Source organism: Bombus pyrosoma, linkage group LG8 (assembly GCF_014825855.1).
Source record: "Bombus pyrosoma isolate SC7728 linkage group LG8, ASM1482585v1, whole genome shotgun sequence".
Classification (NCBI taxonomy): Eukaryota; Metazoa; Arthropoda; class Insecta; order Hymenoptera; family Apidae; genus Bombus; species Bombus pyrosoma.
Genome location: NC_057777.1, coordinates 5128281 through 5144106, shown reverse-complemented (window position 1 = coordinate 5144106; position 15826 = coordinate 5128281). Strand labels below are relative to the sequence as shown.

The following is a 15826-nucleotide window of genomic DNA, read 5'->3' as shown; positions in this document are numbered from 1 at the left end:
TATCATTAAAATTCTTGTTAAAGCAGTAAAGAAATTTCGATTTTTATTTAGTATTCGAGAGACTCCGAGGGAAATTGGTATAAATAACAAAATCATACTTTCAAGGATAGAAGTTCTCCCAAAAAGATAGTTTTGCAAATAATTTGAACAACGTCCGTACAACAAATTTTGCGTGCAAATTTCACGAAATTTGATAAACGCATTAAAATACATACACTGATAATAAAGTCCTCCAGTTCCAATCTTATATTTTCTATGTTACCCGCATTTATCTCGTTATCCAACTTACATACAACTCGTTGCAGCTTTTTCACCGAGTCTCTCATAAATCACCAAATCCACAAATTTATTTAAAAAAAACACAAACTGAACTACAACAAACTGACTGCGCATTAAATGCAAAAACATTTCAAGCGTAGTATTCGTTGTAATATCTGCTGGATAAAACAGATATTTTCTAAATTTTACTCAGAGAGATACGAATTTGCATAAATACCCGCAGTCCATTAATCAAACTCACATTGGCTAACTGAAATCAGTTTCTAAGACGAAATCGTTGTATCGTGTCTTCTTCTTGCAACACAAAACAAAAGAGTTGGTCGGTATACATATATATCGGAATGGAATTAGTATGAAAGGGCAACTAATCGAGAAGTAATGGTCGCGTCAGGTATGAAACGAAACTAAGCGTTTAAATCGTAGATCGACAAGGTAAGGCTGTAATTTTCCTTAAGTTCGCATATCGTGCATGCGCGCGTATGCTGTGTTGGCAAGCGATCGGTGGATTCGCGCCAAATATTCGATCGCCATCTCAATATCTCCGTCATCGATACGTCGCGAGAAAAAAATAATAATTAATTGCTATCATCCAAACAACGATATTCGCCATTATGATATTTAATTAAGATTTCATTGTGAAACAGAGGAATGCGAAAATAAAAGAAAAACTGCTAAGTAGATCGGAAGAAATTAGAAGTATTTCTTTAAAAGTGGCCGTGGTCCAATTGCAAAACATACCGTTTAGGCTTCGTGTCAATGTCAACAATGTTGAACGAGTAGGCTGATACAAAGTGGTAAAATACGGCTACGAAAATAGAATGAGTTTTTGGTACAAATAGGTTTTCGAGAGGAGGGACGAGGTTTAGGAGATGTTTATGAATTACGGTATTTCGTAAGGGAGAGATTTACAATTGCACGTGAATCTGTTCGAAAACATAAAATGATATAAACTCTTATCAGTAAGCGGTTATGAAATTAATAGATCCTTTTTTTCTTTGTGTCCCATAAAATCAGTGGTTTCAAAAAGATTGTAGAGAAGACTTCTATTTCAACTGAAATTTTTAGATTTATTTATATCAGAATATAAATGAACTCTTCTCGGACATAAAGGATTTCGAAATTCCAAAATTATTATCGATATCTTTCATCGCTCTTTGTAGATAAAAACGTTGTTTCAAAATTTATACGTATAGTAGAAATCTTGATTGAGGTAGCATTCTTTCCTGTAGTCCTTTTAAGATCACTGATAAGAGATATTAATAAATTTTCCCTTGTACGGTAACAACATTTTGAAATCACTTTATATAAATTTCAAACTTTCAAAAAATAATAGACGATAATTGATTTTGATAAGTTCAGCAAGAACATATTTTTTATTGTACTTCGATGGCCGGCATATAAACAGTCTACAATATAAAAAGTCTCGTACATAGAAAAATAGAAGAATAACACGCGTCGGGAATACGATCGTCGCGTTCGATATTCATTTACATAGAGTTTGAGGCTGATCGATCGAATCAAGCTTCGTAAAGGGATCTGCACACGATGAATACTGTTTGACAATACTTGGCGATATTGGCAATATTATTAATCGTATGCGGGCCCCTTAACACCGTACAATTTGCAATGTTAAAGAAATATCGTGGCACTGTGTTAACAATACGAGAGATCGTCGTGATAATGGTTTATATAATTGAGCATTTATTTCCTGCCTAGCTTTTTTTAAACTACTGTATGTGTATTAAGTACTAAATACGTTGATCTATTTACTCGAAGATCTTTTTCGTTGTATATAATATTTTAACAGAATATTCTACAGGTCATTTCAGAACGAGTGTAGTAAATTTTTAAACGATCGTTTAATTATTTTCACGGTAATTACACGTGCAGGTATTACAACTTAAAATTGTTCTGTTGCCACAGAAAAATGATAAGTTTAATGTCAAATGATTTTTAAAATACTAAGACAAAGTCGAACAATTTACTTTCAGGCAAGTTTTGTGATAAATTCTGTAGATTTATCATTTTCTACTTTCCTTATTCTTTGAGAAAATTTGTCATTCTTACTACGACAGAATGCTTTTCACGTTCTAGTAAAATGTAAAATCCAAATTTCGCAAATTTTACTAAAGGACACTTCATATTAATATTATTCCCTTGTTATGACAATAATACAAATTCGAACCGCGACAGTTTCTCCAAATTTTATTTACACCCTTTCCAAATCGCTCTGTAAATTCTGAAGAGAACAAAATAGCCATTTTTCTTCTTTCATAAATTAGAAGAATAAAGTACAATATCCCGGAATACATGTTAAGAGATTTTAATGAAGAAACAAATATTCTGTATACTCTTTAACTACCGTATACGACGCTCGACGAAGATACGTATTAATATTTTAGAAATGTAGAAAAATATGTAACACATATACTTTCATCATCGTGAACCTCTCGAATTTGCTGAGTATTCACAAACATTGTGTGCGTTACGTGAAACTGTCACGTAAAATTTTCATAGCAGCGACAAATATCTGTACGGTGGCTACAAAATATATTGGCACACCATTGTACGTATTGATCATAGTATTTACGTACTAATTAATTAATTCCGAGTACGTGAGATTTCGTACTATATGACTGTAAAAATTTAATACTGTGAAAATGAAATGTATGACCTGATAAAAAAAGATGCTTCATCGGAAAATACGTGCCGCTACTTTTTGTAGCCATTGTATAGGAAGAAGAATCTTCACTTGCAAAATACACTCGATCAATAACAGGCATCCTCTTAAAGTATACTAAATTATGTCCGGTGTGTATTAAGAAAAATGTATAAAATAACGCAGACACCGGCGGTGATAAAGTATACGCAGAAAGTACACAGGCACGATAGTTTAATTATTAGAAGATGGTGTTTCTATATATGTATATGTATATAGATAAGTATATAATTCGTTAACAAGAAATGAAGACATTAACGTTCTTAACCATTACGAGAAAGAAATACTGTAAATTTAACACTAATATCTTTCTTCTAAATTTAAGTTGTAATATTATATCGTACATTTAAGTAATAACATGTTTTCATACTTTTAACTTGACAGAACTTAAGGGAAAGTAAAGATGTTTTAACACCAGAAGCACCATAGCTTAAAAAGTTGCAAATAATTATGTCACACTTACTAATGAAAATAATCATTTTTACCAATCTTTGTGAATTGGTCGTTCTGATTGGACTTTCTGGTGTTAAATAAGAGATCCTTTAATTATTTCGAATTTAATTAAATTCTCTCATCGATAGAATTGCCTATATTTCTTGTTTCCAAGCGAAATGCGTTTACATTATTTAAAAAAAATGGAAAAGTAAATTATATAGAATTCTTCTTGTAAATGTAAAAACCTTTTTGATTGTTTCTTTTCTTTCGTTTCACTTTCTTTAAGCTTAATCCGTACTATCGTTAAGATTTCTCAACGTCTACCGCTTTCGATTTCTTTCTTCCTGGTGTAAACAGGGCTAGCAAACCACTCACTGGAATAAATAAATAAATTTCACGCATGTAAATATTCGATAAGACATTATATAAGGAAGAAAGCATTAAATTAAAAGTAACTTATAAATATATTTGCAGATATTGAATGAATTTGAGTAGTCTAACAGATGTAACAAGTACTGTCACGATATTATCGCTATTTAAACGCGATAAGTTGATACAACACAATACATCTGTATGGAGATAATTTAAGACCTAATTAAAAAAATGGAGAGGTCGGAATTTGAATACATACGGAATAATTGAGCAGCCACGATAACAATCACCAATGTACAATAGTCGTCGATCAAGTATCCGATCATTAGAGTACCACTAATGGCACCTATTCTACTGATAAAGGCAGACAAACCGGACGCCATTGCTCTGAAACAGAATTATATTTGAAAATTATTGAGCTTTATATCATTAATATTGTGACAGTTTTGGATAATTAATTTTCTTATGTTTGGTAAGAATCATAAATTTACGTCGATGATAACACGATTCTGTTACAAAATAGTAAATGGTAATGATCGTAATTAACTTTCAATATTTTTACATTATAATTGAGTTAATGTATAACGAAGAAACAACGAATTTTGTAAATTTCCCTAAGGACGTAATTTCTATTTTAATCATAGATCTCTACCTAATATTCCAACGATAAGGTCTCTCTGTTACGATAATAACGTTAATTCCAGTTACATAATTCCAAAGACACCTAACAACAGCTACATAAATCTCAATTTATGAAACAAATATCAATGACGAAAATTTCAATCACATTTCGCAATAAAACGCAACTGCAATTTCGATCTGCAAAAATCAAGTTACATAACGTTCTCTAACAACTATGATGATAGTATTAATAAACGATAACGATAATAAAAATATAAGAAGACAAGTATTTTATCGTAGGTATTGAAAGCAAGAACACTCGAGATAATGTTTCGAGATCGACAGATTAGTTCAATATTCGATCGTCGGAAAGAATGATCGTTTCTATTATAAATAAACCAGTTGACACAGACGAAAAAATAAGCATTATATACCGGGATATTTATATCGATCGATAAGCACACAATAAACTTTCTTTCATATCTTTGGAGAGAATAAACAAGTGGCGATCTTTTTTTAGAAAACTCGTGCGGAAGGATGAAATTTTTTCAAGTTTCTACAGTAAATCACAGAGATATTCATACTCTCACAATTATCGAATTCACGAACGATCTCTTTGAATTCCCTCGAAATATTTACGAAACGATTAAGAAAATAAAGATACTTTAAATTTATTTTTATTCTTAGGATTTATTTTATATTTTTATCTTTAGAATTATTAAGTATAGGAAAAAAGTAAGACTCCTGTGTGGGTAGATTACCTCAAGTGCGTTGGATACAGATCGACTAAAAGGCAATATACGACGCTCAAGCAAACGGAAGTGACGGACTCATAGGCACACGAAAGAACCAAGTTTTGGGTGGACGTCTCCACCAGAAAGAGGCAAGCCGTCACGACAGCAGGAATGAAAGCTGTTATCACTGAAATGACAGACAAAATTATTCGATATCTGTCGATAGACTAATTTCTCAAGTTAAGCAAGAAAATTAAATCAATTAGAGATTAAAGAGATAAATTCGAATTGCTCGATGGTATACTTATAAAGTCAATTAGAATTTCAAAAATATATTTAACACATCCACTGCTTTTGGGGCATATGGTGCATAGATTCGATTAATTCAAACAATGCCACTGATATAATTGTTGATAACATCCTTAATGAAAATAGGAAGGCAAAGAATTCAGGGATGAACAGTTGTATTTTAATAGCAACGGATGTGTTGGAGATAAAAATATATTTTGAACTAAAAATATATATATCTCGTAATGGTAGAAGGAAAAAAATATTTGTTTGCTTACCGAGGAAAAATTTATATCCTAAGTAGTTAACAAATAATGGCAATATCAACCCTGTCGGAATACACGAGGCACCCAAAATAAATGTGTGCACGAACACGCTAGTTTGTACTCTGGAATTGCAGCCGAACGGATCGTCTGACATATCCTGTGCAAAATTTTTCCCATTAAATCACTATAATAGTATTTAATATTTTATTATATTAAGTAATTTTTAAGTTATCCTAGAATTCAATTAAAATCGCGTAACATACTATAAATAGAGTTTTATGTATAGATAATAACGCAATGAACAACGAACATCTGATCTTTGTATTCCATCTACATATCGCAAACTATTCCGTGCTTTTGCCTATTTTGCAATTGCTTCTTGGCAATCATCCTGATATCTCTTTAATTTAAATTCTAATTGTAGAATAATACAATTTCTTCTTCATAGAATAATTACAATTGCAAGCTACATATCTACTCTATACGAGATTTCATTGCAAAATTCAATTCGACGAATAACAAATGAATAATTATCTACTAAATTTTATATAAAAATTACTACTTTTCATTTGTCCTTTCCTATTCTATAATGCCTCCTTGGCAATCGTCCCAATATCTCTCTTCCTAGTTTCTAACCTTAGAACAATTACAATTACAAATTGTAAATTTACTTTATGCGACATTTCGTTGCGAGAGCCAACTCTCTACTAGAAAAAATTCCTATTACAATGATTTCCATCTTTTTGTCTAATATATATATGTATAGTTTTTTCCTTTTTTTCTTTCGTCTAACGATAAAAAAAATTATGAACGAGATATATAAGAAATATTGAAAAATTCCTCTAAATTTCACCTAAATATCATATTTATATTTGTTATTCGATCACTCACTATTTCTGTAACATTTTTCGCGCTCTTCAATGTGCAAACGCTTGCTGTCTGATTGGGATACGCCTCCTGAAAGTCCGCGTATCTATGAAAAAGTTCTGGCAGCCATAAAGTCAGCGTGTAATAAGAGGACGTGACGAAACACGCGATCAGACACATTACAATCGTTCTACAAAGAAACGGTGGCTTCAGTATCATCATGGTTTTCATGTATATGTCAGTTATCATCAGTTGGAAGGATTTCTCGCTCACATCTTCTCTCTCTTTGGTGTGCATTATTCGGTGCACCAAATCGTTTAAATTGTTATTCTCGCAGTTTCGAAGCTTTGTCTGAAAATAGAAGATCAGAAATTTTTGTTTTTTTCGTTTCATTGCTATTACATGAATATTTTTATCAAATAAACAAATCAAGAATTAAAAGAAACTCGCGTTTAGCTTAATTTACATAGGATTTTGAGTTTGAGAGAAACTGACTTGAAGATAGAATTCTCTCATTTTCAAAATATTTTTACAGCAGTTTTCAACTTCTGAGAAATTCTTTAATGATTTCTATTACGCGAAGAGCGAATATAAATACTTACTATGTACTCTTTCGGCGGCTCTCCACTGTTTTCCGAGTACATTCTCATTAAGACATCCAGCATCTGAACGTTGTGTCCAGTCTCCGCAAGATATTTTGGCGTTTCAGGGAAAAACAACAACCAAGTTCCGGTCAACAAGGCTGGAAGGGAGCATATGAACACGAAAAGATTCCACGAATGGAAAAAGAAACCGCCGTCCGTTTCGATGTTCACGTTCAACGGAATAATAATCCAACCGACGCCTGAAATTTCCAAACAGTTTGCAATGTTGAACAAATTTTGAGGAAGAAACGCAGGCAGAGTAAAATATTTAAAAATAATATAGGATTATGTTTTCGAACTTTTATTCCTTATAAAAATTACCTAAGATTTATTATCATTAAGATCGTTATCGTTAAGATTATTGTCGTTAAAACTTAACGTAAGACATATACATTATGCATCCATTAAAACTGATTTCAATAGAAAATTTAATACTTTAATCTCTTTACTGAATCTAATAAAAGTTTATAAACGAAACATCTGTACTTCGCGTTAAATTAACAACATATTATAATTCATAAATTTTGACAGTAATTACCTGCTAAAATGATCATTCCAACCACCCAAGCCATTTCCATCCACGAGAGCATCTTGTCCCGATATTTAGTCGGTTGAAATTCACCCAAATATAGAAAAACGACAGCCGATTGTCCATTCATACTGAAGCAATAATTAAACACGATCGTGAAATAAAATGTTCCACTTTAGACACAGGAAATCAGGATTGTCAATCGTGCGTTATTTAACTTTTGTGAAATAAAACGTATCACAACCAAACTTTTACTGTGTAAAGTATTATACGGTCATTAAATTTATCATCTATCTGTTATTCTGCTTAAGTTGGATAAAATGTAATAATACTAACGCTGCACCGCTTAGAAATTTCAAAAACAGGAAGACCCAATAAAATGGCACCACCGACGCCAGTAATTCAGAGATACCATGTAGAAATAGCGCGACCAGTAGTGACATCCTTCGCCCTTTGATAGCTGCGTAACAACCCCACATGTACGAACCTGCTAACATACCTATAAATTCATAATTAGAGAGATTGATAACGCTTAAGGAAACCATCTTAATTATTTAGTTGCTTTCGCTGATAGAAAATGTCAGAACAATGTTAGTTGGTTATTTACTTTCAATCTTTCATAAATGCATAAATATCCGTAGACTGTTCTTTGTATTTTAAAGGATTGGCATATCGCGTAATAATCGATAGTTGTTACATAGAAATAACAGAAAACGAACAAAGAGTCACGTTCTTGCATCATGTAACCTTTCAAGGCTTAATTATTCGTATTCGACAGGTGTCATCTAAGCGATTGTAGTAATTCTTTGATCGTGTCTCCTGCCACTGCCTTCATGAATATGTTAGTCGTTCTTACTACGTGCTAGTGGTATGTTTAAATAATTAGCTTTATTTCTTAAACGATTTATTATGCTAACGGCGAACGGAAAAATTCGTGGCAAACAAGTTCAATGACCTGTTCTTTGTTCGTGATATATTAGCTGAATGTGAAAAAGGATTATAGAGAGAGCATTTATGTTTAACACAAGAGAATATGATAATAATAATTTAATATTTAATATTAGAATAATAGTAAATTAAATATTAATATCGGTATACAATTTTTAATACTGAAATTCATAATAGTAAAATAACAAGAATTTTTAACGCCCGACGAAATATCAATTAACCGACTAGATAATTAAATAATATGAAGAACTAAGTGATAAAAGAATATAAAAGTAAAGCTATAAATATTGCAACATCGATATGTTCAACTGTGTAGAAAATTTTAATTGAAAAATCAATTTTCTGACAAAGTGGAAACCATGTGTGGACATTTTAACGATACGTCCCTGGTTTTCGCGCATTACGATTCAATTAATTTATGTTGCATTCCATTTGAAGAGCATTGCTGTCTGGATACTTTTGCACAAGAGTTTTCCTCTCCGACGTTCATCCACACCGCGATGAATCAACTTTATCTCGTTGCGTAGCTTTTCTTTGTGCAAATTAGTGTTTGTACATTAATTGTCATCTTTAAAAAAGACGATGCTAAAGAACGTCTTCGCGCGTGATCAAACGTGGACAAATGTATAAAAAAGTATTAATTCGATAGAAATTAAAGGATATTATTAATACTATTTATTGTTCACATTGCTAACAAAGCGGTAATATGAAATAAATTATTATAATGAAGCTAAAATTTCATGGAAATATAGAGGTGTTTATATTGCAAATTATACTAATTGAGTTATGAGACGAAGGAGAGAGAATAGGCCGTTTTATCTTCAGAAACGACATGAACAATGAAGTGAATCATGATAAAGGTGAATAAATAGAGAGAAAAATTTAAATCCGATACATCGTCATCAATATTTATACCGCATAAAGTGGAATAACACAGACAAAGGAACGAACGATGGCAAACGGGAATGAATGAATAAAAAAGACTGGATTCGATAGATATAGATTGCGGAATTTTGTTCTGCAGTTACGGGAAATTTAACAGTGTAAAAATGCACGTAATATGCAAAAGTATATGAAATATACAAAGTTCAGCATCTATCATAATATTTATTAAGTGCAATAAATTTGTATTTAAGTTTTATTCCTTTAATCGTTTTTATGAAAATAATTCTTCTATTTATGATTGCCATTATTTATATAAATATTTGCATGAATATCCGTCTGTCCGTATATATATAAGGAAAGTGAGAAGGCTTGAACGAGTGGAAAATAACTTGCAATTTCACAAGGATTTTTATGTAACTCGAAAGGAACGCGGTTTGATGTCCTGTTGAGCTAATGTAAGCAACGCAACGTGTTGGCGAAACACCATGGAAATCGATCCCAGGGCGTGTGGCGTTTGCGAGCCTCGGAAAGGCACGCAACACATTTTCATTCCAGTGATAAGGTGAATGTAATATATATACGCTATTTTCATATTTGATAACAGTATTAAAGTGATATCGATCGAATAAAGTAACATTATACGAAGCAAATATGCCATATTAAAGCACGGAAATGGAACTTTTGTAAGTGACATATCTTCTTTCTTTTAACAAGAATTATTAAAGAATTATCATTTTATTATTTGTTTATTTATTTTTTATAAGTCCTTTTCCTCCAGGTTAGAACAGACTTGCATTTCTTATTTCACATTTCTCTTTGGTACCAAAAAATGTATTTCCCAACTACAAGCAACAATATATAAAATGACGTTAAAAATAAATTACATAATCCTCGTTCATATTTGCAAATAACAAATGCGATAAGAACGATTAGTGATTCAATAAAAATCGGTAAACCCATTAAAAAAATATAATTTGTAATTAAATTAAATAGATTATTACAATTGAAACAATACAATCATAAAATTGTTACATGATCATAAAATAATTGTCAAGCGAATGTCAGCGACAGACAAGGATTGTTGTTGTCATGTGTGTATGCAAAAATGAAAGTAGTTAATGATATCGTTGATGTGCCGGAAGAAACATTGATATATAGTTAATAAGATGCTGATTATTCGAGTGTTACCTAACATGGGGGCGGCGCTCATGCGTCCCTTGTCAACAGTGGTCATTCTGAAGTCGCATGCCGCTGATGGTAACACAAAACCGATACTTGTTATGCTAAAAGCCACGTTCATGAAGATCAGACTGCAGACGGCCATAACCTTAAGGTTAAACTTGCCAAACCCTGTGGAAAGATACCACGAATCATTAGAATAAATCGTGTCTATCGTTGCATACTCGTACTTGATCTTGTGAATTGTGAATTTATACAAATAAGATACAAGAGATTAAGTTGGAGAAGGACGGATGAGAATAAAAATTTCTAGATATACAAAATTATTTACTCTTTCGTCTATATTCCAATATCGTAAAAATAAAAACTCGGCTAGTAATAACAGTAGTAGTATTTTTTCCCCTTTATTGGGTTACGGGGCCTTCGATTGACTCATTTACAACAACATCAAACGACTGTCCCTTAAAAATTTCAATTATATTTAGATTAATTTGTCTCAAAGATGATAGCTCGCTATAGAGGTAAGCTATAAACCATAAAATAATATTATAAAATAACGAAAGAATTACTAAGACTATCATAAAAATAAAAATTCAATCGCATTCGAGTCAATTCATCCTTGCTCTTCAACATCCTCAAACTAAAAACTCAAGAAATGCATACCTGTTTGGTCGACGGCATCTTGAGCTACGCTTTCCGCCGTTTGCTTGGTGCCTGCGAATACGAGAAAATAACGCGGTTACTCATAAAAAGAATAAGAGAGAAAGAGGGGGAGATAGAAGAAAGAAAGATGGAATGAGAAACCGTACAGGCTGACGTGAAAGTCAGACCCGCCACCGTGATCATATGTTCATTCCAAGAATAAAAACATTCCTCGAATGTGCTACGTCCCTCTGCCAATCCGTTGAAAACAAAAGCGTACCAAGTCTTTCCGAAGGCTTTTCTTGCCTATAAATTATAAATCGTTCCTCTCGCTCGCGTCTTTATAGTAGTTCGCAACGCTACTCAAAACACTTCTTTGTTCTTGCAACACACTGGGATTACACACTTGTTTGTCACCTTTGACACATTACGCTTCTCTGATTTTTATTAGCGATAATCCATTAAAATGTACATAAAATACATAAAGACATACAAAGATACGTAAAGATTCGTAATACGTCGAGTATACTCGTCGAGTATTTACTAGACGAGAGGAATATCTGTTTAGGAACCAATTTATCATCTATTTGGCAAAGTTCATGAAAAAAAGAATTTTTTGGGGTGACAACTAAGTGATTGTGGATTTTGTTATTAGTTAGTATTGACAAAATCCGCGATCACTTAGTTATCAACCCAATACTTTTTCGAATATCGTAGAATTTACGAGATAATTGCGCTGATCGATGGCAATGAACCGGCCTCTATATAAACACGACGTTGCTTATGGAAATGACCTAATTACTTATATCTCTAATTATATCTCTAACACATTAACATGAGTATAGGTTTGGGTTAATGCATTCTTTTGTTTTAGTCTTCGGAGGGTCGAGTTTAAGTCTAACATTGAGACGAAGATTAGACTTCGGATTAAGTTTTGCACGATATTTGAGTCCAGATTATTCTGCGAGATTAAACTTGATTAAAATTTTATTTGCGATTTAGTTTTTATTACTATTAGCGGTTAATTGAGTTTCTGCCTGAGATCTTTAATCAGAGAAATTGAGCCAAAAGTAAATACCTATGTAGATAATTATTTGTAAGTCATTGCTTATCCCTATTTTGAAATTTTAATACATCAAGAACGGTTTCGAGTTAAGTTTGTATTATATCGCGTTAGATGTGACGATCGTTATTTATTTTTTGATCAAGTTTGGCTTAAACGCGGATTAACTTCGAATTGAATTTCGATCATGATTGTACGACTTTTTGGCTGAAGTTGTGAGCCATTAAAATGGTATTGAATTAAGCTAAATAAAATTTAAATACACCGCTCTGTTTTAGTCTTTGGAATTGAGTATTAGATTACGCTTGGATTAAGTCTGAATTTTTAGATTAATCATCAGCATTGGTAATTAGATATCGGAATTTGTCTTTCTTTTCCTTTGGTCTCCGTGTATCAACAGTAGTACCAGATTAAGCATGAATTAGACAGACAGCGAATCACCATCGGTAACACCTATGACTGATTATATTTGTTTCTTATGGCTATAACTCATTGATAGTCATTTTTTATTAACGCTACTGATGTTTCTTTGTTTTCGCTTGTGATTATTTATCTATTAATATAATAATATAAAATAACACACGAATATTTCCAAAGAAATAAATGTTACAATTTTGTTGTATAAAAAAATCCAATTCGAATTCAAGATCTCCCAATTTTATTTTTTGAAATTTACTATTCTCTAATTTATGATACAAATAAGGCGCTTCATCTTCGAGAAAAAAGAAAAAGCGTCTACACGTGCGTCTGATACTTGGTGTAAATAAATTTTTTAACTTCATAATACAGTGTCAGTTCTTTCAATAGCAAGTAAATCGTTATGCTATATTGACGCAAGTAAGAAGCAGGTAAAGCAATTCAGATAAAAATAAACCACCAAAAGCAACGGGCCAGGCAAATATCTCTCAAACTGCCAGTCAAATACCGCAATGCGTCAATGCCGTTTTATTACAGCGATTGTAATCATGCTTGTTTGTAAATTTTATAGAATAACGTTTCTATAAAGTTTGTACGATAAAAATGTAATATTTGGCAAAAATAGTAATATTTTTGCGTCATAGTAATTGTTGTAGCATCTTTATGTTCTTTAACATGTTTACGTTATTCTCGTATGATAAGCTTTATGATTTTCGGTGAACCATCGTCTCTGACGTTAGTACAATGTCACAGCTTCTAATAACAAGCAAACTTTTATATATCCAATACAGAAACACATGTAGTATAACAATTTATAGTGGAAGGAAACATACAAAGTAACGATCACGTGTAAGCAACTCGTTTAAATTTTCGGAGCTATTTCTTCATACGATATCATTTCCACTTATTTCGAGTCATAGAATTTTCCCGTTGTACTTTATTTTTATCCTAGATCATAATTCATCCTATATATCTATAGATATATGTACATACATATGTATTTATCTATAACTAAACTATGCATTTGTATGTATTTATGGGAAATTTGCAAATATAAGAACGTGTTATAAATAAAGAAATATAAGAGGAATTGAAACGTAAATGCCATTTTGACCACTGTTCGTCGAATCGAATGCTCTAACAATCTTCTTATTCTATTGTATTCTATTTATTTGTTTCAGCCTGATAGCCTAGGAATTGGATCTTGGTTTTACGATAAAATGCAATCTAGGTAAGAAGTCGTTTTACTTACTAAACGCTATAGCGAGTATTGTACTCGAATGTTCGTATATCTCTACGTACTACGCGAGACTCAGCGCACTTTTGCATTTTCAAATTTCCCACGATAAACATCCGAATTCATCCCTCGAACATTGTTGTCACAGGTTCGAGCGAAGATCGAACCGAGGATATAACTATCGTGTATTCTATAGATGCTCGGTCTAATCTGCTCGAACGTTCGTTCGCGTTCGTTACGGGGAAACGTTTTTTGGTGTAAATAAGCTTGCACTAAATGGGCACGAGCGAATGCTCTTGTTCGTTTTCCTTAGACGCGCGTTAAGAAGAAGAAAGGGCACAAAACAAACGTGCGACGTACGCGAAGAAAAAGAGTTACCTTGCAACGTGGAAACGGCGTCCGACACTAGCGGGTCGGAGGCGGCCGGCTCGCTCTCGAATCGAGCGATATCGCCCGACATCGTACGCGCGCGCAACTAACGCATCGCTGCGCTGTGCTGTGTCGCTGATCTCCCTAGCGGGTATAATAGCGCGGTAGTAACGCGTCCTTGCTTTCGTCGAACCACCGTCGAACCGACCTAAACCGAATGTCCGCGGTCGTCGAGTTTCGCTCGCCACGAGATCGGCCGACCGACTGCGCCGCCCCCCTCAACAGTTCTCGACAATAAACCTGCTGCCGCCGTTCCATAGGCTTTAGCTAGGCTTTTCGATATTCTCGGTTATCTTTCGCGTGTGAGCCTTCTGCTCGCCAGCTGCTCGAACGGCTGTTTCTTATCTCCGTTATAAAAAGTGGTCGGAAACTTGCACATCGCGTCAGTTCCTCTTCGTCATTTGAACCGAACTGAACATTCGCAAGAATACTTCATGAAACCAATCGCACGCTATTCCTGCCGTTAAACGCTTAAAAGAATCGAACAAGCATTTTTTGGTGCATTCTTAGAACGTTCCAATGGTGCATTTAGAGTTTAGATGAAACGAGCGCTCCGCCTTAGTGAAATTTAGAAATGCAAGGGTGGACGAGTGATTCGTTCTTCATTTGGCGATCCCCCGCATAGCCGGAAATTGATTGTTTCTATCGACGACGAGCGCGATCGAACGTTCGTAAAGATGGATCCTCTTAAAGCATCGAACAAGTATTTTCGCAGCGTTCTGAAGGAATTGCAACTCCTGTCATACCAAATAAGAAACATTTTGCTGCGATATCTGCGACGAGCGGATGTCCTTTTTATTAATACACATATAGAAGATCCTGTATTTTTGTCGCTCTATGTGTATTTCACCGTATTATCGAATAGCGGATTACGATCCATAATCTTTTTTACATCGGTCGCTTACGGAGATGGTCGTAGAATTAATTGATCCACGATTTCCTTAATCCTCGTCCAGCGGAAGTTCATTTTTATCATATTCTTCACGAGTATTTATATATATCTTTTTATTTGTTGTGAATGTTTGTTTTATAACTATTATATTATCATAGAATCAAAATGAGAAGTCAAATTCATTTGGATTTAGTTTTTTCCCCTTTCTTTCTTTTCTTTTTTTTCTGAGAAAAGTAACTTTTGAACAGGAATGTCGAGTGTAAGCGATGTCGATCTACCTCGCCTTCCGTACATCAACCTTCAAACAGTGACGTCATTCGCAGTTGCCTTTCATTCATCTAGGCATATATGTACTCGCAGATGTTTCTCTGTATCCTACA

At 33.3% G+C, this 15826-nt stretch overlaps 2 protein-coding genes across 5 annotated transcripts in view; one reads left to right on the top strand and one right to left on the bottom strand.

Annotated features, from left to right (window-relative positions):
• Positions 1 to 1619: 1619 nt before the first annotated feature.
• The window catches only part of LOC122570083 (synaptic vesicle glycoprotein 2A-like), a 25696-nt gene continuing 11489 nt past the window's right edge, over positions 1620 to 15826 (bottom strand). The window contains exons 1-11 of one of the 3 annotated variants that reach the window (XM_043731947.1): positions 14504 to 15527; positions 11430 to 11480; positions 10776 to 10937; positions 8091 to 8253; positions 7764 to 7885; positions 7184 to 7425; positions 6606 to 6932; positions 5727 to 5871; positions 5188 to 5347; positions 4065 to 4192; positions 1620 to 3807 (exon numbers count right to left, since the gene is read on the bottom strand). In XM_043731947.1, coding sequence (XP_043587882.1) covers positions 3737 to 3807; positions 4065 to 4192; positions 5188 to 5347; positions 5727 to 5871; positions 6606 to 6932; positions 7184 to 7425; positions 7764 to 7885; positions 8091 to 8253; positions 10776 to 10937; positions 11430 to 11480; positions 14504 to 14585 — 1653 coding nt within the window. In that variant the 5' untranslated portion in view covers positions 14586 to 15527 and the 3' untranslated portion in view covers positions 1620 to 3736. Of the gene's footprint in view, positions 3808 to 4064; positions 4193 to 5187; positions 5348 to 5726; positions 5872 to 6605; positions 6933 to 7183; positions 7426 to 7763; positions 7886 to 8090; positions 8254 to 10775; positions 10938 to 11429; positions 11481 to 14140; positions 14444 to 14503; positions 15528 to 15826 lie in introns of those variants that run through there. The other 2 variants (XM_043731950.1, XM_043731949.1) reach the window with 2 other exon arrangements.
• The window catches only part of LOC122570081 (proton-associated sugar transporter A), a 26989-nt gene continuing 19791 nt past the window's right edge, over positions 8629 to 15826 (top strand). For both annotated transcript variants that reach the window (XM_043731946.1, XM_043731945.1), the window contains exons 1-2: positions 8629 to 10149; positions 14070 to 14119. The gene's annotated coding sequence lies outside the window, so the exon portion shown is untranslated. The remainder of the gene's footprint in view (positions 10150 to 14069; positions 14120 to 15826) is intronic.